Raw genomic sequence first — 25,585 nt, 5'->3', positions numbered from 1 at the left:
GTCACCCACTCACTGTGGTAGCAAACTTATGCTCAAATCTGTTATATACAACTCTATCTGTTAAGTTCATCTGTGACTGCATGAGTTAATTGTTTATATTTCCATTTATAAAGGGCCTTGTTGCGACAGAGCAGTGTGCGCACTCAGCTTTTGGCTCTCATGGATCACTTACACAATTCTCAGTGTTTGGAACTTATTGTTTAATATGAGCGATGGCAGATAAATGGTAGAGAATAAGGGAAACATTAAGAGGTCCACTTTAAGGTTCCAGTCAGATCAGACGAAAAACAGGTTGACGTTGAGGAAAACCTCTGGTCGGTGACTGACTGCACTTTCTTTGCTGTCTAAGATCAATTGCTCTTGGTTGCAGCAATCAAAAGGCCACCCAGAGGCTGAGCTTGCAGCACCCTCAACCTCAGGGCAACTAGTTTTCATTGTGAGGTGCACATGGTGGCAATAATTTTGGTTGCACTATGTGGTCTCAAACCACCGTTTGGCTTAGTGTGACTGTAGCCTGACGCACTTACCTGATCATCTATGCAAGAGGCCTCCATTGTCCTGCCTATAGTTAGAGATGTGAATAAAACAGCCGGGGATAAAAACGGGAAACCCTGGGTGGGGGAACTCCAGGCCTCAAGGGCTGGTGTCCTGCAGGCTTTAGATGTAACCTTGATCCAACACAGCTGATTCAAATGGCTAAATTACCTCCTCAATATGTCTTGAAGTTCTCCAGAGGCCTGGTAATGAAATCATCATTTGTGTGTTGACCCAGGGTGATATCAGATGGCCTTCTCTGCCATTAGCCTATCATAAATAAACCCACAAAACATATCTGTAAATGTGCATGGGTGTTTCAGGTTTGAGGCCCTGTCCACACGCACACAAAACAACGTGGAGCTGTGAGGTATAATTTGTCTCCTATTTCATGACCCCACTTAAAATTAACAGCAGCCGATAACCACTGACCCCTCCACGCACCTCATCTAAACTGAAGTATTTCTCAAGAGGCTGATTACCATTTAAATGATGAATAACCTTGTAGTTGTAAGTCCACATAGGGGTTAATAACGCAGCTCCAATGTCAAATTGTTAATAAATCAAATAAACAAATAAAAATGAGACTAGTCTGGATTTTATTCATCCATTTTTAAAATCATTTCTCCAGTTTACGGCCATGAGGTGCTGTAATCGGTAGGCAACGGTCGCCAACCTGAGGAGAAGAAAGGAGAGCTGCGGTAGCTGTTTGTCTATTGCAGGTGTCAAGACGTCTTCACTTGCAATTCTGCGTTTGGCCAAAAGAGGTCACAATTGACCTGAATTGTTTTCTAACCTCAAACTCCATCAAACACACTTTTCACTGTAGATGCCTGTATAGTTTCATTTGATACATTATTCAATAAAGGTGTCACAGTATTGAAATAAAGTAAAGTAAACTCTCATTAAGGAGGAAATTACATTCATTCTTATATGTATTTATATATGTACTTCTCTGTATTCAGCCGGTGGTTTGCTTCGTCTGTAATGTTTCTAAGGTCTTCTGGGTCATGCATTAATATTTCAATATTTGCATTGGTCTACATAAACGTACCACAGGATTAGTGTCGTTCCTCTTCAGATAGAAAGCCACAGCTAAGTCGGAGACAGTGATCTGAGGAGGGGGAGGAGGGTGAGATGAGGCTGAGGGGAAAATAGATACCGGAGGGGTGGGGGTGGATTTACTGGGACTCAGACAGCAGACCGGCTGTCCCAAGCTGCGCTGATCCTTCACTCTCCGGCACCGAGCTGAAGTCCGCCTGCAGACACCTGCCTCTCCGAGAATAACACAGCGGCAGCAGGAGGAGGCTCAGGGAGCAGAACCAAAGCGAGGACCGCTCTGTGCCATCCACTCCGTCCTGCGGGAGGACAGGCTGCTGCGCTGCTTGGAGACCGCGGTTTGTTGTCGTTACCAGGAGAGAAAGCTGCTCCGCTTCTGATTAAGCCGGGCTGCCCTCACAGAGGAACCACTTGCATGGATGCACCATGGCCACGTTCGTCTGCAGGGTTCAGTTTTTAGATGATACCGATCCTTTCAACAGCACCAACTTTCCAGAGCCGACCAGACCCCCCCTGTACTCCTTCAGAGAGGATATCCCCCTCATCAACCAGCTCGCAGGAGTCCACCGGCTCCTCAAAGCTCCGCACAAGGTAGGATTAACAGGGTAGTAAACAAGTCATGCTGCACACAAAGCTAGGAGATGACTCTGGACTTAGAGACAACTAACAATGTCACTGAGGAGCTATTTATTTAGTTATTTATTTTAATGTTTTGACTCAAACACACTTATAGATGAACATGCGTACTCCATTCAGTTTACGCATGCTGGTTTTATGCTCAAGCCTCTTGTAAGTAAACTTCCAGAGCCACCATCCACCAGAGGCTATTTAAAGAACACATGGAAGCACAACTCGCTGGGTTTGAAATAAAGTGTTCGCCTTGAAGCGCGGAGCTTCCTGAAGAAGGGGACTTCACTTCACATTGATTAACAGGGGCGTTTCCGGAATTTTAAAAATTGGGGTGGCATAGGGTACCAAAAACAAGAGGAGGGGAAAACATTGTGTTTGATTACAAATGAATACAGTGGGGTTTTTTTAAAGGAGAAAATTTGGCACAATTTAGTTATTTGGAATCACAATTATGCTTAATAGTTAAATTACATCCAAAGTTAACTTATGCAGAATAGGCCTTTTCAGAATCATATATATCACATTATGACATCATAATGATTCACTGATTACATGTAAGTGTCTGTCCCATTATTTACTGATCAATAATATACTGCTGAGTAGATACAAGTACATTAAAACTGTCGTGGTCCTTTTTGTTTAGAAACTATCAGTTATTTTCGGTTATCTTTGAAAGTTTGTTTTCTGCATTATGTTTGTTTTTTAAATTTCTGGTCTTTGTTTCTTTCCCTCATTTCCATCATGTCTGCCCTCACCACCTGTGTCTCCCATCCCAGTCAACCTCTCTGGGCACATTTAGTCTTTACGCTTCTCTTTTTCCTGCGTATACTGAGCAGCACCTTTAGCTCATTTGCAATTTTCAGTGAATATGCTTTTTTAAGTTCTGTTTTTTCAGACTGCGGGCTCACTCGTGGTTCCTAGAAAATAAAAGTAGAATGGGAGGGAAGGCTCTCCCTCATTTCATTAGGCTTAAAACTTCCTTTTTGATAAAGCATATAGATAGGGCTGGATCAGATGACCCTGAATCCTCCCTTAGTTATGCTGCCATAGATATAAGCTGCTCGGAGCTTCCCATGATGCACTCTGTTTCTTAGTCACACCCCTTTTTTCATTCACTTTGTGTTTATACACAATTTGCATAAAATCATTAGTTGTTATCACTCTGACTCTCTTCCACAGCGTGTTTTGTCCTGTTTTCCTTCCATCACCTCCAACCGGTCACACCCCTCCCTGAGCCGGGCTCTGCCATTGGTTTCTTCCTGTTAAAAGGGAGTTTTTCCTTTCCACTGTTGCTCAAAGCCTTGCTAATAGGGGGTAATTTAATTGTCATGGTTTTCACTTTATCATTGTAGGGTCTTTACTTTACAACATCAAACACCTCAAGGCTGAATTGAAGTAGCTATACCTGCTTCTCACTGGTGGGGTCTTCAGTTTCAACTGCAAAACCTGAGAAAAAGTGTGTTTCAGCAAAGTACCTAAGTAAATTACATTCCATCACAGGTCCTATTATGGCATCCTGCCTCACACCAACTTCTCTAAATGCCCCTGATGACTCGTAAATGTGGGCACTCTGACACTAAAGTGCCACAGAGGAAGGCTTTGGATCTCCACCAGCTTGAGGAAATCTCTAAAATGGAACTTCTCTGCTGAGAAGTCGACGCACAAACGGACACCCCACCTCCCTGAAGTCCCAAATACACTGAATAAAGCTTCCCACTGTATTTTTTGCTCTCTGCTTTGCATGCGGCAGTGACAGGTGGCTGCACAGAGGCATTAGTTCAGCCAGATTTATCCCGAGGTGCCTCATTCACCTACATGCGATGGGACACGGTGGGTGTGACGGAGAAGAAGAGATACCATTTTCAGTCAATTTCAGTGTTTAAGCAACCCCCCCACCAAAAAAAGAAGGAAAAAGCAACGCATTCCTTACAGACAAGGTTGACTCAGACACACAAACACACCCACAGAGGCTGCACAAGTGCAGCAGATGTGACCTTGTTTTTTATGATTTATGTGGCTGCTACACAGTTAAAGCTGAAAGTGTAGATTAAACAGAGTTGAAAACAAAAAAACAAAAACTGGCACAGTCTGGAAAAAATGGGGAGTTTTAACTGCTGGCACACAGACCTGAGAGCAAAGCAGCAGAAGCGGTTTTCCGAACCAGACGATCTTTAGCTGCCCCCATCTTTAAAAACCGCGAAACAAATGAAAAATGGCCCACGGCACAGCAAAGCTTATGATTACAACCTATAGTCGGACAGATGGCACAGCCTGCATTTGTGTTTGCAATTTCGCTCGCATCACCAGGAAGGCTGTGCGCAATGGCAAATGGATATTGCACTTAGATTATAGGGATGAATTTGAGTGGTTGCAAATTTGCCCGTCAGACCGTCCAGATCTAAAACTTGGTGCTTATAATGCTCGAGTGTTATTATATAATTGGAAAATGTCAAAAGCGCTCAGTTGTTTCTGACAGTTCTCTTTGCTTTCTCAGTTAGTCTTTGTTTAAACAGCCTTTCCCTGATTTTTGTTTTAACCTCCTGTGCTCTCCTCTAAGGGGAAGAAAAAAAAAGCCTGCTGTGTTATTATGCTGTGATGATGGTAGAGCTCTGTGCACGGCTGGCTGGGCTGCATGTAAAGTATAGGTCACTTGTCCCAGAATTCCTGCGGCCGGGGCCTGGATCCCTGCGACACTTTGTTCTCCTCACTTTGGGTGCCGCGGTTTTCCTGACCTCTTCCTCCATCTCTTCCTCCACCTCTATGGCCGTGCAGCAGTTCGTACTCTCAAACACACAAACACAGACACACAAGGTTAGAACCTCTTGCCAAAGCTAAATTAGTGTATTGCTGGTTTGGTGTGCACGGGGATGTGTCACTTTGTCCCAGCTGCTAAACAGAAGTTTGGATTCTGGCAGCAGAGATCATCACTGACCTCTTCCTGCTTTAAAGGAAGTCAACTTAAAGTGGATGATAAAGGCAGTCTAAAGGCTAGATTGTAGACATTCCCAACTTAATTTAGGCAATGAGACAAAAAAAATTATAAAAATAATATATCAGATATTCAGGTCGCTATCAGTCGACCAGCTACAGCTTCTGCCACAAACAAGCTCAGACTTCACAGCTCGACTTTTATTACACTACCAAAAGGTTCCCAGTAAAGCAGCATTGGAGGTTTAATGGCCGACGCTGAACACGCCCTCCCCCTCGCTCTTCAAAGAGCCTCTGAGGCTTTGATTTTGACGCAAGAAAAAAGTTTTTTTTAAAGAAAGTTGTCTTGTAAGTTATGTAAGAGTGTTGTTAAATGCGATCACCACCACCAGACCCGGTGTTGTTTTAACATGGAAGTAATTACACCTCCTCCCCCCCACTCCCTCTACTCTCCCCTATTTTCTCCTGCTTTGCTCTTGAGGGAGAATTTGATTAAAACGAGCGCGAAGTATATACAAGCCAATAAGTGTTGCTCTAGCAAGTCCCCAGAGACTTGACTTGTGAAGAGCCTGCGGTTCCTCTTTGGAGCCACCGCTGCTCTCGGCCTCATGCAGCGTGATGTGTTGTGTTATTACTACGTGTTTTAGAAAAAAGAGACATCATTTGGACGACCAAGCTTACTCCTCGCTGCTGAAGCAGTGTTAGTGTGCTTGTGTGGAGGTAAAGGAGGGCAGCGTGGGTCAGACAGCGTGCCTGGGATGTTGCTGAAAAGAAAATAAATGCTGATAATGGCAGCAGATTAGACACAAGAAATGTTTTGTTGTTTTGTTTTAGTCCCTCCATGAAAAACCAGGCCACTGGGACAAAGGGTGATTAACCCCACCCTCACCTGCCCACTGTCTCCACCCCCTCTCTTTCGGTTTGAGATTTACCAAATCTCACGTGCATGAAAAGTGTGAAGGACAGTAGCATTGCGCTTGACTTTAACAGCTGGGGAAACTATTTATGGAGCGCAGAGATTACCTTTAAAGTGTTTGCATTTCCTTTTCAGCTGGTTAACATTTTGAGCCACGGTGGCAGCCTCACAGGTTTTGAGGGATCACAGTGTGGTCTGGTGTGTTTGCTTCAAAGACAATGTATCCCTGTGAGGTTTCTGATCCCCTGACTTTTTCCACTGTGAGGACGACATCTGTGCTTTTCAGTGAAATGTCTTAACAGCCTCAGGATGGATGGAAATAACATAGGGCATGCAAACATGACACCCATTTTTGGATGATATTCTGATTTTTCACCATCTTTCCTGTGCAATATTGCAAATGTTGGTATCGATCCAAAACCAAGTGAATAAATAAATACCAACATTGATACTTTAAACCTATACAGGGAGTATATTTAGGGGAGCACAATAAATCACTGATTTTTTACTGTTCATAATAATTATTCAATCGAAAAAAAACATACCTTTCAGCTAGTTATGTGTTTTTTGATTTTTTTCATACCTGGAATCTAAATGTACCTGTCTAAAAGTTTATTTATATTTTTTTTCATTTCCAAAAAAATTACCTTTACATTTTTTTAACACAGTTCAGTGGGCTAGAATAGAAGGATAGAAGCAAAGTATCGACCCAATACCAACACCAGCGTTGGTATTAAACATTTCCACACAGTGGTTAAACTCTGTCAAAGTAATGCATTGTTTGCTAAGTAGCACGTTACCATGCCAACCTATTGTTAGCATGGTGCCTGTGCTAGAGTTAACTTTTTTTTAAACTTTGAAGAAACAGTATGTGCTTCTGTCATGGACAGTATAAAACAGGGACATAGCCACCATGATATCAGTCCCTGGTTTTGGATTTTGTTAGCATTAGCACTGTTTTCCACCACCGGATGAAAGGGTGGATGAGAGGGTAGAGTGGGCAAACTGTTTCTTTGTACATCGCACAACAAGCCTTAATATAAGTTACGTATTCTGTTTGAAAATCCTCCAAGAGGGACCAACAGCCTGCACGCAGTGAAGAACTCCAACCCAGTGCCTTGGAGTGCTGGATGAGGCCAGGCAGGCTCTGGCACACTTGTCAATCAATGTGGCCACGCCCCTAACTCAAATATCCAGATAGATGAGAAAAAAAAACCCAAAAAATGCAGAATTGTCATGAAGGGGGAAACTATCCGTAGAATACTATTATAAATATTTTATCACATGAGTGTACTTGCTTTGGGAGGCAGCCTTGAATGGCCATTAGAGGAACTGCAGCGTTTGGCACTTCCACACTGATGTCATCCTTCAGCCTTAGAAGGTTTGACACAGATGATTCATTGTGTCCTTATCAACTGTCATGTTTCTGGGATTACCTAAATAATGCTAACCTGCTGCTTCTTAGGTTCCCCTTTCCAATACTTCAGCTCAGGCAGTGCTGCCTGCCCCCATAGACACACCCACTCTTGAGCTCCAGTGTTCATGCTGCCTCAGAGGAGAGTAAATATAGCAAGGTTATATTTATGCTGTGAGTCCATGCGACAGTCCGTCTCTCTGTTTAGGATTGAAAGGGAGGAATGGACAGAAAGCAGCAGCAGGTCTTGTGATCGGTGGTCAGAAATTGTCGTCACACAGCCTGAATGGATTGTCCGGGTGGGTGGGTGTGGATTTGGCAGCACACCAGAGGCCAATCTAAGTTAAACCCACTGATGCCACCGAGCTGCTACATACCAATGCACGACTCTGATCTCATTCACTTATTCGTACTTCAGCAGCTTCAGGAAGCAGTTGCAAAAACAGAGCCGATTGTTGCGAGCTAATGACGTAAGTTGCTTTTTAAGAGTTGTCTCTGGGACGGATGCTCCCACCTGCTATCGACCCGTGACCGTACTCATAAACATTGGTGCCAGTGGCGGGTTGATATATTACTGTGCACCTGGTTGCAAACTCAGCTGGGTTTCTTCTTACACAGCACAGGGGGTCAGTTCTGACAAAGGCCCCTCTGCAGTGTTACCTTAGATCATGCAAATGCATGAAGGCGAGGTGGATGAGAAGTGAAAAAACTCAGAAAGTCATCAATCGCCAGCGCGAAAACTTGGACATGTGCAAGGCTGTGCTCGCTCAACGAACATATAGAGCCGAGCTGAGAGTTATATTTTTCACAGCTAGTATTTAATGCAATAAAATGTGCCGTTCCGTCGCTGTGTTCCACTCTGGTTTTGGTTTCATGTTCTGCGGCCTTTATTACGAGTTAACTCCCTTAACAGCTTTTTAATGCAGAAAGCAGAGGCACCCTGCAAATGCTTCTCACCCCTTCACAGACCACTGTGTGCACTTGTGTTCAAACCCCTGCCCCATAAACTGGCTTTATTTTACAGGCTCAAAGTGTTGTTCTTTCTTGTTTTATTTTTTTAAAGGGGGTGTGAATCATGGATATACATAGTAAAGGGACGCTAGACAAAGGAAGCCCAATGGGTCATCCCTGTGTGCAGAGTGACACGTTTGTTGTATTTCCTTTATTACTTTAACTTTGTATATTTTGTTTCTGCCATCCCGTAGCTTGATGACTGTGCACTTCAGCTGTCCCACAATGGAACCTATCTGGATCTGGAGTCCTCGCTGGCTGAGCAAAGGGACGAGCTGGAGGGCTTTCAGCAGGACGACACAGGGTGAGAGTGACTCATGTACCCTTTATACCAAACAGTCTCTCTCTCTTCACCACTCGAAAATATCTAAAGCAGCGAGACCCCCGCGCCCTCTCCCCCCTCATACACGTACACATATTTTCTGAGTTTCTTCATTCTTATAAAATGGGGAGAATCACAAGCTGTTGGATATGGATTTCTTGGAAGCGCAAGTTCATGGAAAGTATGAAGCACTCTGGAAAGCAGGACACGTGTGCCCTCCCTTCCACAGCAACAGCTATTCTCCCATTGTATGATTAATATTCTCGTCTTCTTTGTGACAGTATTTCACAGTTTACAGCTTGAATGTAGAGACGACGGTGTGATGACTTTGTAAAAGGGCTTTGAAACCTCTATCAAACCTCCTGGCTGTATTGACATCTCAGTAAATCAGGATTAGGATTACACCCAGAAAATTGAATATTTAATATGTTAATCACCTTAGATTATGTGCTTTGGCTATTGTTCAAAACTCAAACTCGTATGTGGCTCATTAGTGTTGACAAGCATATGATTTCCATTATAGTGAATGTTACTTCAGTCCCTGGTGAACCTGATTTTCTTTTTATTCCTTAAACTGTGTTAGCGTGTCACTTAGGCTACAGCAACCCTACCCTGGATCTGTTGTAAATCCCATAACATGTAATTTTCCTGGCACTCTAGCATCTCTCCGCCTATTCCTCTGAATGGTATTGTTTTAGGTCATGTAAGTGTGCTAATTTTTATATTGCAAATGGAAACAGTTTTCTTCTCTGATAGGTGGCCAGTGTCTGCAATTAAAAACTGTGAGAAAACCTCAGGGCCTGAGGCTAGCATATTAGCACCAGCAACTAAGGTTCAACGTTGGATACATTTGTATAGGATTCAAGTTACAACCAAAACCTGAATTTGAGTCCAACATTATTATGCAATCCTGTCTTTGTGGCTTCCAGCTACACACGCTGTTCAACTTCTCATTAGTCAGCCCATTTAGACAAGTAGAGATGGTCAACGTGACCTGCTGAAATGAAAACTGAGCTTTAGAATGGGGATGAAGAAGATTTAAGTGACTTTGAGTAGAACGGCCAAACTGCTTTGAGTTGATATGAAGGCAAAAGTAACTCAAAAAAACGTAAACGGTGACTATATTTTGTTAATATCAATTAATAGAGCTAGTTAAATTGGAAAATCCTGAAATTAGGTAATAGAACAAATTAAAGTTAGGAATGCTGTCAATGCTATACCATTATTGTAGCATGATTACTCCACGTTCGCTGGCTCACTGGTAACCGTTGGGGGCTTTCAAGTGTCTGTTGTGGTCAGATTTCCCTACTCTCTCACTAACAGAAGTGATTATGTGGGAGTTATTACGTCAATCTGTTGCCAGATAAGCTCTAAATTGGTTTAAGAAAGGGCTAGCAAAGAAAACAAAGTATTTCAAGAACTGATACGTTTGTCCTAGCTCTTCCTCCTGGTTATTTTGTTAGGACAAAGTCATTTGTGGCACCCAAGAAGGTGCAGAACCAGACCAAACAGGACCACCACGAATAAATTTCCCGTTATGCCAGAGTTGGGGATTGATCAGGACACTTTAGCACACAGGATATGTGGTCAAAAGCTCCCCAGACCACCTCGGGAAGTGGTTTGAACAATTGCAATGTGTCTTGGTGGTCTCGTCTTTATACTTGCCTTTAGCGCTGTTCATTTGTGATCTGATTGCCCAAGACTCATCTAAAAAAACGAGTATAAACAGTTGCTTAGCTGATCAGTCCTTGTAACTTTAGCTAATTAGCTGTAACACAAACGGGCAAACATTGGCTCAAAGCCGTTTATACACAAAGAGCTCTGACCGCCACACGGAGAAGGCAGCTGTTAAGCAGCAGCACATGTGTGTGACAATGTACGTTTGTGTAGGTATGTCAGTCTGTTTAGGACTGGGGGCGGCTGCCTGATAAGTGATGGCAGACCCCAGAGCCTTGTTAGTCTCTGTGTTTATTATAAGTGGTTGTTTCCATGTGCATATCTATCTATTTGTTTTCAAATGTGTGTATCTTTCTTGTGCGCTCGGTAAGCCATATGACAGATGACAGATAGGCGAAGAAAGGCTCGTTTGTGTTGAGGAACTGGTTGGATTGGACAGTTCTGTCAGTCATTCTATCAAACTGTGGCTTTAACCGAGGTCATAATGAGCTGACAGTAAGAAATGAATCATGCGTTTTTGGTTTGGGTTTGACCTCGTCTTGGCAAAATGTCACAAAGGGTGAGGATGAATTCTTTCTAAATTCATTCTGCACAATGAAAGCTGTCTATATAGTGTTATAAAAGACTAAATTAATCCCAACCAATGTCAGAACGTACCTTTAACATGTGCTTTAATAGGCTCGGTGATGCGTTAACGTATTTTTCTGTCATACTAAGTATATACTGTTACATTGCTGAATGAGTTTCAAATAATGAGGTCAGTACATGCAAATGATATCTGTGAGCAAAAAGGTCAATCTTCAGACAGCTGTATGATGTCAATGAGGGTTGATACCCCTAATATGGTCATCTTAGGCAAGAAGCCCTGCCCACTTCTTGTTCAAACCTTCTGTTTGTGAGGGGCAGCCAATCAGAATAAACTTGGCTAAGTTGCATTTGATCCGACGTTGAACATTACTTGCATTAAGGCCCAGCATGGGATAAAAAAGTGCAATTATGAATCACAGAAAACTCCTGCAGTAGAATTCAAGAGCTGTAAGCATAATGATAACACAATGGTTCCCTTTAACAGCATCTGGGAAATAAAAACTTTAAGCAGTGGATATCAGGATTGACTAGATGGATCCATTTAAAATAGTTATCAGCCACAACCTCTATAATCCCACAATAACAGTTTTAATTTATAAATAACCATAAAGTCTGCTGGTCACACACATACAATATCTTTTATAGAATAATGAGAAAAGGTTTTTTTTCCCTGTAGTTTTTACTAAATAACTGATCCAGAAAACGGAAACTTCTCTATCACTAAAAATATCTGCAGGTTTCTAAAGAGCACATTGGTGTTAGCTGAATTTATGCTTCCACACATCAAACACAGTGTTGTGATTGCAGCTATGGCAGGACAGTGCTCTCCACAGCTTACAGTAAACAAAGCCCTCGGGTGACAATAATTGCTCTGCTTCCACTGGAAGTCACTGTAGATGGCTGTAGCTTGTGATGCAAAGGAATCTCCCTTTGAACCCTTTACGCCTGACTTCAACATATCATACTTATGTCAATCACAGGCATCCACTGTGTATAAAAGAAGGATGTACAGTTAGGCCCATAACTTTTGCTTCTGTTCTAACTGTAGCTTCCATGAGTCTGAAAAGGCAATATAGAAGTGCCTTAAATCTACATTCTTCTAACATCCAACAGGGGGCGAGTTCCCTGGTTGCAAAGATAGGCGGTATAAAAAGTGGACATGGTATAAAGCTAACTAGGTATAAAATTAAGGACCGATTGTTTATGAAGCATTCGTTTCTCTTTGGTGATTTGGTCTTTGTTTGGTAAAATCTAGTTATAAAAGTGTTGCCAGTTAGATTTTTCAATGTAAAAAGGGTGGATGTAATAAGCTAAAGCTACAGGCTACACCTTTTCAGTCAATATTTTGCAGTCACTCCATTTCTTTCAACTCCATGATGATTTTTTATTGCCACATTTTTTCCCCAGAAGACCATTAATGACCCAAAAAAGGAGCCTCATTTATTCTGGACTATCTCAATGCCCCAATGAAACTGGAAGTCCAGAAAGTGGAAGCTTCTGACAGAGAACCTCTGGAAACTGCCTTCACCATCTCGACCGTCTTGTTTATGGCAACTTGATGTTAAAGCTCAATCAACAAAATTAATGATGGGAATACTTTAGAGTGGGCCTACTTTGTGACTGACAAGTCAGTATATAGTTAAACTGTGTGCCCACACCACTATGTGTTTCATGCTAGCCTAACTTTCCTCCCACAGTTCAGTTGCTTTGACTGCCATTCTTACACAACAGACTACCAGAAAAGAAAGAAAAATGAATTTGTGTTTGTTCGCATCTCAAAGATTGTGTTAACATTTTGCTCTATTTCCTAGCAAATCTGATAACATTGTAATAGAAGGATTAGAGGCCAGGTGCTCTCTTGTTTGACTGTTTTTTCCTAAGAGCATGTTATGCATAATTCCAGCGGTAAATGCTATCAGAGTCATGCTTTCCCTGCGTGGGCTGGATGGTATCAGTTTGTTAGTGATTGAAGTCGCTGATTAGTTCCTAGCGATTAGGACGTAAGGGTATAACAGATAGCGTAACATAATATTGTACTTTATCTTGACATTTGTGTGCCTTCCCACTGAAAATAGGGTTTCCATGAGTGTTTGCTCATGGGAACGATGCCACGCGGAGGTGCGCACTTGTGAAAATGCCTGTTATGTCTGCTGCCGTTCTGCTGTCTGAAAAGAATCAGATGTGTATCAATATGGGGGTATAAATGTAATGCACGCCCACGTTTGTGTGCATCAGTCTCATCATGTCAGCTGTTTTTGGCTATGATAGAAGAGACAAAACTTAGACAATTTAGTTTTGACTCAAATTTAATTCTCTTGTTTCCTCCCTCCAATGTCTCTCAGGTCCAGAGGGAAGAAGCACAGCGTTATTTTACGGACCCAGCTGACAGTCCGCGTCCATGCCTGCATTGGTGAGTACTGTGCCACATGTTTGTAACACATTTCTCCCTGGAAACACACATGCACATGCCGTCAGATGCACCAGCGAGCCTAAGAGCACATTGTAACCCCCCTTTAAATGGCCGTCCCAGGGTTTTCCAAGTGGTACACTTCAAACCCGAAACCGCCCACTTGGAAGCTGGATTGACTGGTGTGTGTGAAACTTCTCTAAATTTAACGTGGCAATTTCATGTTTTTGCCACATCTTTTGACACACTGAGAAAAAAACCATTGCCGTGTGTGAGCCTTTTTGCAGAGAAGCTTCTGGTTTCTGGTGAAGCCGTCACAGTGTGATGCTCCTGACTCATCTTTGCTATACGGGGAGAAAAACAACAGGGAGAGAGGTGTGACTTTCACTTTATGTGAGAGGGTGGAAAAAAGATAACAGCAGTAAAGTTCAAGTATTTAGTGATAAGTCTGAAGAGAAAGTTCTAATATTAATAATAATGGATTGGATTTATATAGCGCTTTTCAAGGCACCCAAAGCGCTTTACAATTCCACTATTCATTTACTCTCGCATTCACACACTGGTGGAGGCAGCTACAGTTGTAGCCACAGCCGTTTATGAGATTAAACGCAAAGGAGGGGCATGAGAGGAGAGTAAGCACAGGGACAACTCTGTGGCAGAGGCAGCTAAGATGAGCCTACAAACCTGGATCTTCTGTGTTGCTGACAAGGACCGTGCACATAATTTATGTTAGATCTTGAGAGCTAACTTGTTTAATGCTACCAGGTCATTATTTGAATCTCTTGAGAACTATTGAATGGATTTCAGCGTAATTTTTTATGAACATGAATTCCGCTGACGATCACTTGTGATTAGGGTCTCAAACAGAAGAAAACAGCTTTTTTGACAGTGTTAAATTTCTGCTTAGTCATCCATCTGTAGACATTGATAGATCTGGGTGTAGCTACACACCTGCTAACTGAGGTATTGTGGAGTTACACCTAACAGGCTGTTTCTGGCCTATTTTTCAGTTTTCCTGCTCATCAGATCAACACTTCTTGAGTTCAGGCTTTTAAACAATCACCTTATAAATGTTACAAATCTTGGTACTGTAGCTCAAGTACCAAACAACTCACGGACCGGTACCCGCCTGTGGCCCGGGGGTTGAGGACCGCTGTTATAAGAAACTTATAAGGCAGCAAGAGAGTATAGAGATGAATAATGTGCAATTTCCTAGTCAGTAGTTTGTACCCTATCAGTGTCTTTTCTGTCCACAGCAGTGGAGAACTCTTGGGATTGTGTTTTTTCCTTTCACTTGGCTGAGGCACTGCACTGAAACACTTTAGCGCTGTGGTTACGTTTTGTTAGGGAAAACCCTCCTTTAAAATTATCCCACTCTATCATGCTTTCTCTCCCCGGGGTGTGTCCTTCTTCACCCATTTCCTCCATGACTTTTTCCTACTTGGTCAACACTCTTCATGCCAGTGATAGCAGAGCTAATTCTGGATCCTAGAATCAAGACCGGCCGAGATGTTAATGAGGTGAAAGGTCAGTCTAAGCAGTGCTTAGGAAGGGTACAAAAAATATAGTTCTTGTATATATGGGGCATTTTTTTTGCTGTCTTAAAAATAGTTTAAAAAAAGTATTCTGAAATGGACCTGTTAGAGATTTGGCTGCATTTGATCACCTTTTATAGTGATTAGATTGTAATTAGATGAAGTTTTCTTTTTGCAAACGGCAGTTTTCATCCTCCCACTTTCCCTTAAACCACTTCCTTTCAGTAGATTATGATGGATGTATAGTTGCTGTCCTCTAAAGAAAGTTTTAGGCTCGAGGGCTGTTGGAAACAGACGGGCTCATTCTGAAAGGGATGAGGACTGACCCGGATCTGCAGCCATCTGCTGCAAACATATAAACTGCTGTTTGCTTACAGATGTAAAACTGCTACAGTGTTTTTCTTCATCCTCTGATGGGCCTGAGTGAATGCACTGAGGATTGATGTAAGCTAAATCTTTCTCTCACACCCATGACCATGTAATACACACACCCACACATCCAGCCGTTATGAGGGATCTTCCCATGGTTTGGAGAAAAAACAGCGCCGGGCTATATTTATTTGTCCCTTTACGCATAAAATGAAAAACAGCTTCTTATTAGAAAAAGTTGCATCGCCATCATCAACGCAGAGACATTTTCTTTTGAAGGGCATCGCTTATTTTTATCCAGTGCCAACGTGCGATGATAGAGTTTGTTTACTATGCTGACCGCAATCCAGATTTCAGTTAGCACGGCACAGATGCAGGGCAACGACTAAATCTGCACGGGACTTGATATTTGGAAGTGGCAGTGTGTAATTCTGCCGCATTAAACAGACATGCAAGCAGATAGCTTAAGCGTGTCACAGCAGTCTATTCACTTTAAAGATCTGGTGTCCACCCCCCATCACTCAGTGTCGCTTCAGCTGTCCACTCATCCACCCGTTTAACGTTCTCTAATCTTTCTAGGCCTTAACCTTCAAATCCTCCGAGTGGTGGACAGCAAACTGTCCGCTAAATGAAAAATCACGTTGCATTCAAGGATGCACATTAATGAAATGTTTGTGACTGAAAAGCTGTGCGTTTATTATGATTAAAATGCATGAAATGCTCCATTTCTTACAGATTTTCCTAATCTTACTGGTCTCATGACCTTCTAGGTTCAATTAGCAAAGATCTAAACATCATTGTATTGAGGCTAAATGTTGGATACATCTCCTTCAGTCATCCAGTGATCTTCTTTCAAGATTGCAGGGATTAGAAAAGTTTGAATGACTAAGAGAAACGCAGCATTCTTGGGCATTTCTTGGCTTTTCTGCAGATAGATTGAATTACATGCAGGCGTTCCGGTTGGGATTAAAGCAGCTCTACGGTGGGAGTTTGTGTGAGTCAGAGTGTGATTATGTTTGTGAGTTAATGAATTTTTCCCTGGTACATGAACAGAAACACACACTGACATGGTCAGCAAGGCCATGACTTTGACTGCTGGTGAAGGCACTCTGTCTGCGCTCGAGAGGCCCTTGTGGCATTTTAATGATCCAGGTCTTCTGAACGTCTCCAGCCTGAACCCCGCTGGGAAATCAGGCTGTTTTGTTCATTTTTTATGCATTGTGGGTGTCCTCACTGTCCTCAGCTTCAGGTTAAGAAGTTGTGGCCCGAACCTCATTATTTATACTTTCAACTGCTGCACTGTCTCTTTCAGTTGTTCTTTTAACTTTTAATATCTGCTTGTGCAGACTTCCACCTACACTCACATCCCTTCTATCGGTCCATCACGCGGCCTGCCCAGAACCCTTTGTTTAAGGGTTAATTTTAGCTGCCTCTGTCACAGTCGAAGAGTTGTTGTGGATCGTGGCTGATGAGTACAGAGCGGCGGTTCTGGGGTGGGGGTGAAGTTGAGGTGTTATCTTTAGAAAGTGTTGACAGCACAGAAACACGTGAGGGAGGCAGCACAGTGGAGCCTCTTTGCACTAAATGTGAGAGTTAAAGGAAGCAAAGGGGTTGATTGATGGAGATCAGGGAGAACTGGGGGTATTAAAAGTTTAGAGGTAGGAAGGGAAAGGATGATGTGAAGTTTACCTCTTGTTGTACTTCTGATGGATTTTTCTGACTGCAGGAATTTTACATATGGACTAAAGCCAGTCAATCTGTAAATCCACTCTTTGTAAAAAATCGTACCAGGCTGCAAACCTGTTTATTTCTCCTGTTAAAGTTGGAAATTTTAATATTAGAATTATTGGTGATTGACTCGCTTTTTGAACTAGCCCCTAGTGGCAATTCAAGGAACTGCAGTTTTTGGCGGTTTCCCGTTTCCCGTGCAGAAACATAGACAGTAAGATGGACGTAGTTGCTGTCATGTAACTCATCAGTTTCTAGGGATGACTGTTTTCACCGTGGTCATCTTGATGTTTTTAAACCAGATGTTACTAATAAAGGATGGATATGATTGTGAAATCAATATTCCGAGTGGCTAAGAACTGGTCAGTCACAAGCCAGTGAGCATACCGTAGATAATACTCCTTTCAGACGCTTAGAATGATCAAAATTCACAATATGGATTTAATGTTGTTCTCTGAATAACATGAATCAAGCGATGAGTCCATGAAGCCATCAGGAAAGTGTCCACTAAGTGCAGACTCAAGGCAGTTTTGCATTGGTGGCTTCACCAAACCTGGAAGCTACTAGAGGCGGGAATCACCCCACGATACGATATTATCACAATACTTGTACAATACAGTATACTTCCGTTTTTAACATTTTGTGATATGCTAAGTATTGCAAATAACATATATTGCATTTTGTCGTCTTTCTTTCACTATGTTCTCAAACTCTGATTTATCCAGTAAGATAACATTCTCGCACCTTAGTTTTGTTTTTTGGGGTTTTTTTTGCTGAATGAGATGGTCAAACCTGCCAACACTGTCACTGAACTCCTGCCATAAGACAGTCTACTATTAAATACACTCACAATGCAATCGGCTTGCAGCCAGTTGAGTCGAGTTCCCTCATGTTGTCCTCATTGACAAAGAGTAATCAAGACCGATGGCAACATGTTGCCGATCTGTCTAATTTAAAAATTAGCAATTATTTGCAGACTTTTCTGATCATCTCTCTGAGAGTGATTGCAGTCAGTCCAAGTCAGACTGCAACTGTTTGCAGAAATGTTGCCTCCTTTTAGATGCCCTGTGTAATCGCCTTACAGTCAAAAGTGATTGTGCATGTGCAATAATAAGCTAAGTGCGACGTTGGTTTTTCAGCTGAGCTGATTTAATGTAAGTTTGCTCGGCTAATGTTATCTTAGGATGTTGGTGCAGAAGATTAGCCATTTTGTAGTATTCCCAGAATATATTTGCAGCTGATCAAACACACAAACCCACACATGTGCAATGAGACTAAGTGCAATTGTCTTTTTCTGACAAAGTTGTATTTTTACTCAGTCGTATATAGCATTTGAATTCTATTTTATCCTATTGTATATATTATTGTATTGTATATAGTATTTTATTTTATTCTATTCTGTACAGTATCTTATTCTTATTCTATTCCAGTGTTCTCTAATTTTTGCTATATAGCTTTGCACTGTCCACTTTCTGCTGTAACAAAACAAATTTCCCACGTGTGGGACTAATAAAGGTTATCTTATCTTATTTGATGTATTTAATTTTTTTAAAAAATGGATGTTTAGTGCCCAGTATCGATACAATATTGCCAAGAAAAATATTACAATACTATCCTTTATCGATGCCCCACCTCTGAAAGCTACATCCTTCTTTTTACGCTGTCTATGAGCAGAACCTTCCAACTCCCAGGGCTCTGGACCTGAGCTTGAGGAAGTAAATGGTTTTAGATTCCCAAAGCTTTTGTTTCCCATGCGGCCTCATTTCCCAGCCTCTCCTCAAGTCAAAGGATATGCAGTAATTCAAGTGATCAAAAACAGCGAGGGTATGTTCTCTGACAGGTAAAGCTCCCTGTAATGAGTGGTACAGCAGGTGAAACAAAAGAGTCGGAGTGCAGAACAAAAGGCCTTGCATGTGTTTTGGACCCTTTTCAATCCCTTAGCACTGAGCTCTGGAATTTAGCCCTTTAAAAAAATTGGCTTGGATTTCTGCGCGCCAATTATCTGTCTCTAATCACCCCCCATCGTATTGTCAAGAAGAGGTGGAGGCCAGAGGTTAGGGTGGAGGGAAGTTTAACTCGCTTTGATTTTCGCGGGTTCTACTGTTACATAACAAACTAGCAACTCGTTGAAAACTTGAAGATTGTGTCTGTATCTGTCTTATCTTCGGCTCACTGCAGGATTCACACATCAGAATCTTCATTTCAGTTTCAGTTTTATAATTTGATCCTGCCTTTACTGAATAAAACAGGGCCCTATTCAAAAAACAACAAGAAAAAAACAAACAAACGAGGGTTTACTACAGATATTTTAAGGATTTCATGGCATCAGTGAGAGTTAGAGAAATTACAATCTTTTTAAGCTTGCCAACAGGGTGGTCTTGAGTGATAAATGAGTAGTCGCTACTTAGGCTAGATTTACTGACAGGACCTCTGTTCACTCTGGCTATAAGATGCTATATAAAAAGAAATGACTACAGCTGGTTCTGACAACGATTTACTTCATTGGTGTCCCCCTGCTGTGGGAGATAAGGCCGGGTAATGGCATGGTGTGGCATGGAGATAATGCTTGCTAATGGGTAAGCTGGGAGGGGGTATTGCTGCAGGACATCTGTGACTGAGCAGTCAAGTTGTTGGCATGGTGCCCTCTAATAACTGTGCTACCCTACTTTTTAATCCACCGTCCATTTGTCCCCTGTTGATGTTTCCCACCATATCTTGAATTATATTATTCAAAAAGACTCAGCTGCAGTTGTTTAACCTCAACATTTCTTACTTTTCCTGGGTTGCATTGTTTTTCCTCTGAATCTATATTTACTCAGCTCAGCTCCATATAATCTTCATGCTTCATTGTTCTGATAGACACCTGTGGCTTTGGCTCAAGAAGTTGTGCACTATCCTCCTGCTAACTTCTGAGTCAACAAAGATATTTCGCTATGCTTATGAACTGTGTGCAAAGGGTTAGACAAGTTTAGTCCTGCCGCTCAGTCTGCTTCATCTATGCACAACCAGAGCACCTTCTGTGAAAATGTATGTTTATGTGTCCATTTTTTTTTCTGCACCACCACCACCTAAAATCAGCACTTCTGCATTCCAAATACAGAACACTGTGCTCTTATTTTAATGTGTGTTTCACAGAGAGAAGGAAGGAATGAAATTTTAAAAAAATCAAAAAAAAAAAAAATCACTCAAATAGTTTCCCCTCTACCCTCACCAGCAGCTGAGACCCTGAGGAGAGCCCACATGAGTCATGCTTTAGTTACTGCTGTTAGAGATGGAGAGATGTGCAGATGAGGCATTAGCGATGGAGGTGTAGTGGTGAAAAACTTTCCAGCAGTGGCTGCTGTAGAAAAGCCACCAGCATTTATCTTTTCTGTAGTCGTTCTCTTCTCCTGCTGCACTAATGCTGTTTGACTTTATTTACACTTCAGTAGTAGATTATGTTGCATCTATTGCTAAAATTGGAACCTCTGGAAAAAGCACATGTGCAGGCAATGAAGGAGAATCCAGTTTGAAGGGATTAAATGTTTATAGTTGCATTGGTGCCAGATTTTCCAGCTTGCGGTGCACTTATGGAAATGTTCAAATTGATGATAATGAAAAAGAGCTTGCTAGCTAGCCTTTTAGAGAGAGGGAAGGTGCGAGTTTAATGACAAAGAGATTTGCATTTATGATTTTTGGTGGTTAATGTTGGTTTCTGGAAAGAATTGCAAGGCTTTATCTTGTCGATGTTTCCAACTTGTGGCTTAGGCAACCCTAAAGCAACCCTTTGGCAACTACTGTACAGGTCACTTGGGGAAACTGCGCATTTGCCAACCAGTTGGTAAGTGGTTAGGGACAAGTGGTTGAGGACGGGTCTCCAGTCCAGTCTCACTGGCAACTACAGGCCTACAGGGAAAATGTACATTCCCCAAACAGCTGGCGAATGATTACTGAAGGTTGCTGGCTGTAAAATGTATTGCTAAAGCCTAGTCCCAGTCATGCATGCCAAGAGAGCGGTCAGTGACCTCCTGACAACCACAGGTTGCTAGGGAAAAATGTGTGTTCTCTCACTGGTTGGTGGGTTGTTGCAGGAGGGTGCTGGCAGTCGCTGGGTGAAACCGAATCTGAAGAGCTGCAATAGCAGGTCGCTGCTCTGCAACAGCACTGTTTTTATGACTGCTCGGACCAGGTGACAGCCATCAACCTCCAGTCCGCCAACTAGTCAGGGAATTACTAATTTCCCTAGCAACCAGAGGTTGCCAGAGGGGTTAACAATAGGTCTCTTGGCCTGTTTGACAACAGCTACAGTGTATTGTTGTCTCTTTATTAGAATACAGCTGTGTCTCATGTGGTAGAGCACGCTGTCTACCAGTCAGGTCAGTCTAAAGGTTTATCCTCTAATTCGTGTGTCGAAGTGCCCTTGGGCAATATCACATCCATCATAAACGCGCTGTATCTGTTTGTGTGTGTTTTGGGTGAACATGACTTGCAATAGAAAGCGCTGTTGGTGCTCAACTGAACAGAAATGGGCCATATTAGTACCAGACCATTTACAATTTATAATTTAACATTTGGATGCAGTTTCATTTGACCTCACTGTTAAGTTTGAACTTACATCAGAGTATATTTTCATTTTTAAAGTGCGTTTCCCTCACAGTAAGGTCTTAAATGTATTTTGCAGAGGCAATGAAAAGTCCTTAAACTCTTAGGTTTTACTTGCTTATTCCTTCTCTCTAGCTTTAAGCCATCCGCTGAACATACAGGGAAGCTAGGTATTCATAGCTTTTATGGTTTTTCTGTGTAATCTGGTCTTGCTTTCCAGCTGTGTGTCTCCTTATTGATCCGCTGATGTGGTGTGGTGTGTGTTATAACGCTGTGTTTTCTGTGGATGTGGCAGGGTTTTCCCTACGCTCCAGTCATGCTGACAAACATTAGAAGGCCAACTGTTGCGCTGTGGCACAACATACTGCTTTTTGGGGTTAGCTCTCCAAAACCTCTGTGGGCTTAATGGAAGAAAGTAAGAAATATATATTGACATAGAGTATGTGTGTGTGGCTGTACGCTCTTGTGAGTGTTATGTCTGGGCTTGTTCGTATATGCACCCAAGTGTGCCGGCAAAAAGCTCTGGCTGGTCTGTTTTAATCATTTTGAAGGTATTACATAATGCAATAAAACATTACAATTACCCCGAGCTAAACATCCAGAATCAGGAGAATCTGCGGGCTTGGGATCTTATCCAGCCGTAGGGTTTCAGAGATGATGGGTTTAGGGGATGTGTGGAAAGAGACGGGGCGAGGGATGATTTCCAGGGAAATGGTAAAGCACTTAGGGAAAGAAACACAAGGGAAAAACAAAGCAAGGAGGAAATGCACCTGCCAGACAGAGCTGAAGCAGCGAGCCAGGATCTCTGAACGTCACAGCTCAACGGTTTGCTGACTTACAGGTGAAGAAGAGTAAAGCCAATATGGCACTGTTTTCTAGATTTAGTATATATTGTGGCTTTCTTGTTCAATAATGTGAACCTGCGTTGGAGTTAACAAAGGCTGAGAATTTCTGGCTGCTGTGCAACTTTTTTATGTTTTAAAACTTTATAATTGCCAATGACAATTTCTAAGTGTCTAAGATTAAGTAAAATCCAAATTCCCCTGCCTTTGCAAGCAACAACCCTGATCAGTGGTTGCAAATAGGTGCTATAGTGATTGCTTTGATTGATAGCAGGTTCCCGCAAGCTAAGCTTAGCCAGTTAGCTGCTACCTTGGGTATTAAGCAATTTATTTATTTTAGCAGATGACCTAAGGTTAGCTAACATTAGCTAGAAGAATGACAGCTGAAAAAGTCCTTTGACCATTGTTGGTGAAAATAGCCAACATCAGCAGGTCACCTGATTCATGGAGGTTTCAGCGCACTCACTTCTGAGTATTAGCTAGCACTAGCTGCCTGTTAACATTTATGAACTACAATATTATGTACCAAATACTGTATTGTGTAGAGAAGCTCAGCTATTCACGCAAACTTAGTTACTAGTTAGTAACTAGTTAGTAAGTAACTAACCATATTGAGGTTATCTGTTGGTTATACTGGGCTTCTTTAATAGAGTGACTGGATTTGGCTGGACTGCTTCTAATATGATTTGAGTTCATGTTAGTTACTTCTATAAAGCCAACACAGAGAAATTCTGTAACACTGCTTCAGGTACACAAACTCTTTCCTTCTCAGAATTACACACAGGCACACACCATTAGCAGCCACTAGTACTCATACAGTGGGTCATGAGAACAAGAGGGGAAATAGTTTCAGGAAGATGTGATTGTGCTTATACACCACATTGGCATCTCTATTAGGGACACACAAAGGGAAACACAATATGCACATACACATAAGGGAGGCGTAATAACAAGCAATAGCGTGATGAGTCAGAGCAAGATTTCAACCAGCTAATCCACTCAGCGAGCAGGACGCTTCCTCCAATATCCTCTCTGTTTACTCATCCTCACTGCTGTTAGACTTTTGCTGGATTCACCCTCTGTGTTTAACGTGCTCACACTCTCTGCATCTGTTTTCCCTTTTCCTTTGATGTCTGCTGTCCATGCTCTTTTTGTCTATTGTCTATATATATATATATATATATATATATATATATATATATATGTACACGTCTGTTTCCAAGAACATTTGTTGAGAAGTAATTTTTCAAAGCCAGCAAAAGAGTTTTGCAGCCATTTGAACCTCCTTTAAAGAATCATGTGTTGGCTTTTTTGGAACAGTGTCACTTGGCACTATATGACCATCAGCACTCACTGTGAACTAACAACAAAACTGAATACGCAGCTCTGCAAAACCTAGTTTCTTTGCTCTTTGCCTTAATTATGACACGCATTGTCACTGCACATGCCCAGTGAATCCAGTCACTTGCAGCGATGTCGTCATGGAGCGTGAGAATGCGTAAGTCACAATGACAAAGGGTGGGGGAAGTGCAAGGGAAAACACTGGGCACTTGTTTCACGTGTGCACATTTGCATGTGGGCCCGGACACCAGAGTATTTCCCACAACCAGCTGTTGTGTCTGACTGCACACCAGAGAAAAAGACATATTACACTTCATATGAAAGCATTATTACAGACCAACTCATCAGCAGTTAAACAGCAATGCTTTGTAAAAGAAAAAATGTAAAGAAGTTGATGAAACCGGATTGTTTGGTGTAGCAGAAGTGTATTTATGAAAAATATGTGGTTAATTAGGAGAAAACATCACACTTACAAAGCACTATGACAAGGATGCTCACAAACTGTATATTAAAGATGGGCCTAGCTTATGAACCAGTGTGGAAGACCCTTAAACCTGTTTTTTTTCTGTTACGGTCAGAAATCAGCAAAATCTTATTGGAAAATTAGCCCACGTATGACTTTATCAGCTCCTTCGCTATTTCTAGACCTCGCTGGATACAATGTAACATTCATTTTGTAAATTATTGTCCCATTAGAGACAAAAAGGATAATCAGACAGGGTAATGCACCCCTTATTTGTCTCATCCAGTTTCAAAACATTACAATAAATTGCTCAGCTCAAGGTTTCAGGGCTTCACTCACCAACAAACATCACTGTGACTGCATCGATCTTTTATATACAGTCTGTTAGCTACTGCTCTGGTAACACAGGGCGCCTGTAGGAGACGCTGGCTATATTTCTGTTTGTGTTGTGAGGGACTATTTATGTGTGAGTGTTTGGACTAATTCAGAGGTGCCAGGGGCATGTGAAGGGCACAGGGCACAGTGTGGTCTTGCAGTGCAGTGTGTGGGGACTGAATGCCTTTGTGAGCATGCATATTTTTAGTTGTTCGAATGTGTTTATGTGGTCATGAGTTCCTTCACTGAAGACATCTGCTTTTGAGCTTCTTTCACAGCTGATAGCCTTCATCACGGTTCAAGGTTGTAGTATGTAGCTCTTTTACGGCACAGATATTTAAGCACGTCGTTTACTACAAAGTTCTGTGTTTGCTGTTGTATGATCACGAATGGTTTCTCTGGGGACGAATTTATGGGAATTGTATTAAACTGCACATGCTGTTTATATGTGTTTTCCTTTCATTCCCTCTCAAACACAAACCCATAGCCAGGGCCTATGAGTTCTCTATCTGTACCATCAGCAGCCTCCAGTGCTTGTACTGCAGGCCAAGACCAACAGACAAAAAATAGACAGTCGCAAAATAACCGAGTTGTCCTCAGCAGTCTGACCTTTTCTGTCTGCCAACTTTTCCTTTTCACTTCACTTGACATGTGACTGAAAGCACGCATTATTGTCCAAACATGAGGTTACAGCAGATGGAGTATTTAATCTTTTATGCCACTCTGCAGATGCATACATTCACGTAAATGGTGAGAAATGTGCGGTAAACAAAAGCAGGGTTACAGTTATGTAATTGCTAATCTTTCACTGGCTTTTACCTCAGATTGAGAGTTCAGTTACCTGAAATATCAATAACTGAATTAA

At 42.0% G+C, this 25,585-nt stretch overlaps 1 protein-coding gene across 8 annotated transcripts in view; it reads left to right on the top strand.

Moving 5' to 3' along the window:
* Positions 1 to 1,718: 1,718 nt before the first annotated feature.
* fhod3a (formin homology 2 domain containing 3a) overlaps positions 1,719 to 25,585 on the top strand; it is a 70,338-nt gene continuing 46,471 nt past the window's right edge. For all 8 annotated transcript variants that reach the window (XM_086280758.1, XM_086280757.1, XM_086280755.1 and 5 more), the window contains exons 1-3: positions 1,719 to 2,184; positions 8,687 to 8,796; positions 13,422 to 13,489. In XM_086280758.1, the coding sequence (XP_086136884.1) occupies positions 2,020 to 2,184; positions 8,687 to 8,796; positions 13,422 to 13,489 (343 nt within the window). In that variant the 5' untranslated portion in view covers positions 1,719 to 2,019. The remainder of the gene's footprint in view (positions 2,185 to 8,686; positions 8,797 to 13,421; positions 13,490 to 25,585) is intronic.

The sequence above is a fragment of the Aulonocara sp. 'chitande type north' Nkhata Bay genome, linkage group LG22 (assembly GCF_057382095.1).
Source record: "Aulonocara sp. 'chitande type north' Nkhata Bay isolate Kocher_YH1m ecotype deep benthic linkage group LG22, A_spYH_male_GT1.1, whole genome shotgun sequence".
Taxonomy (NCBI): Eukaryota; Metazoa; Chordata; class Actinopteri; order Cichliformes; family Cichlidae; genus Aulonocara; species Aulonocara sp. 'chitande type north' Nkhata Bay.
This window is presented reverse-complemented; position numbering and strand designations above follow the sequence as displayed.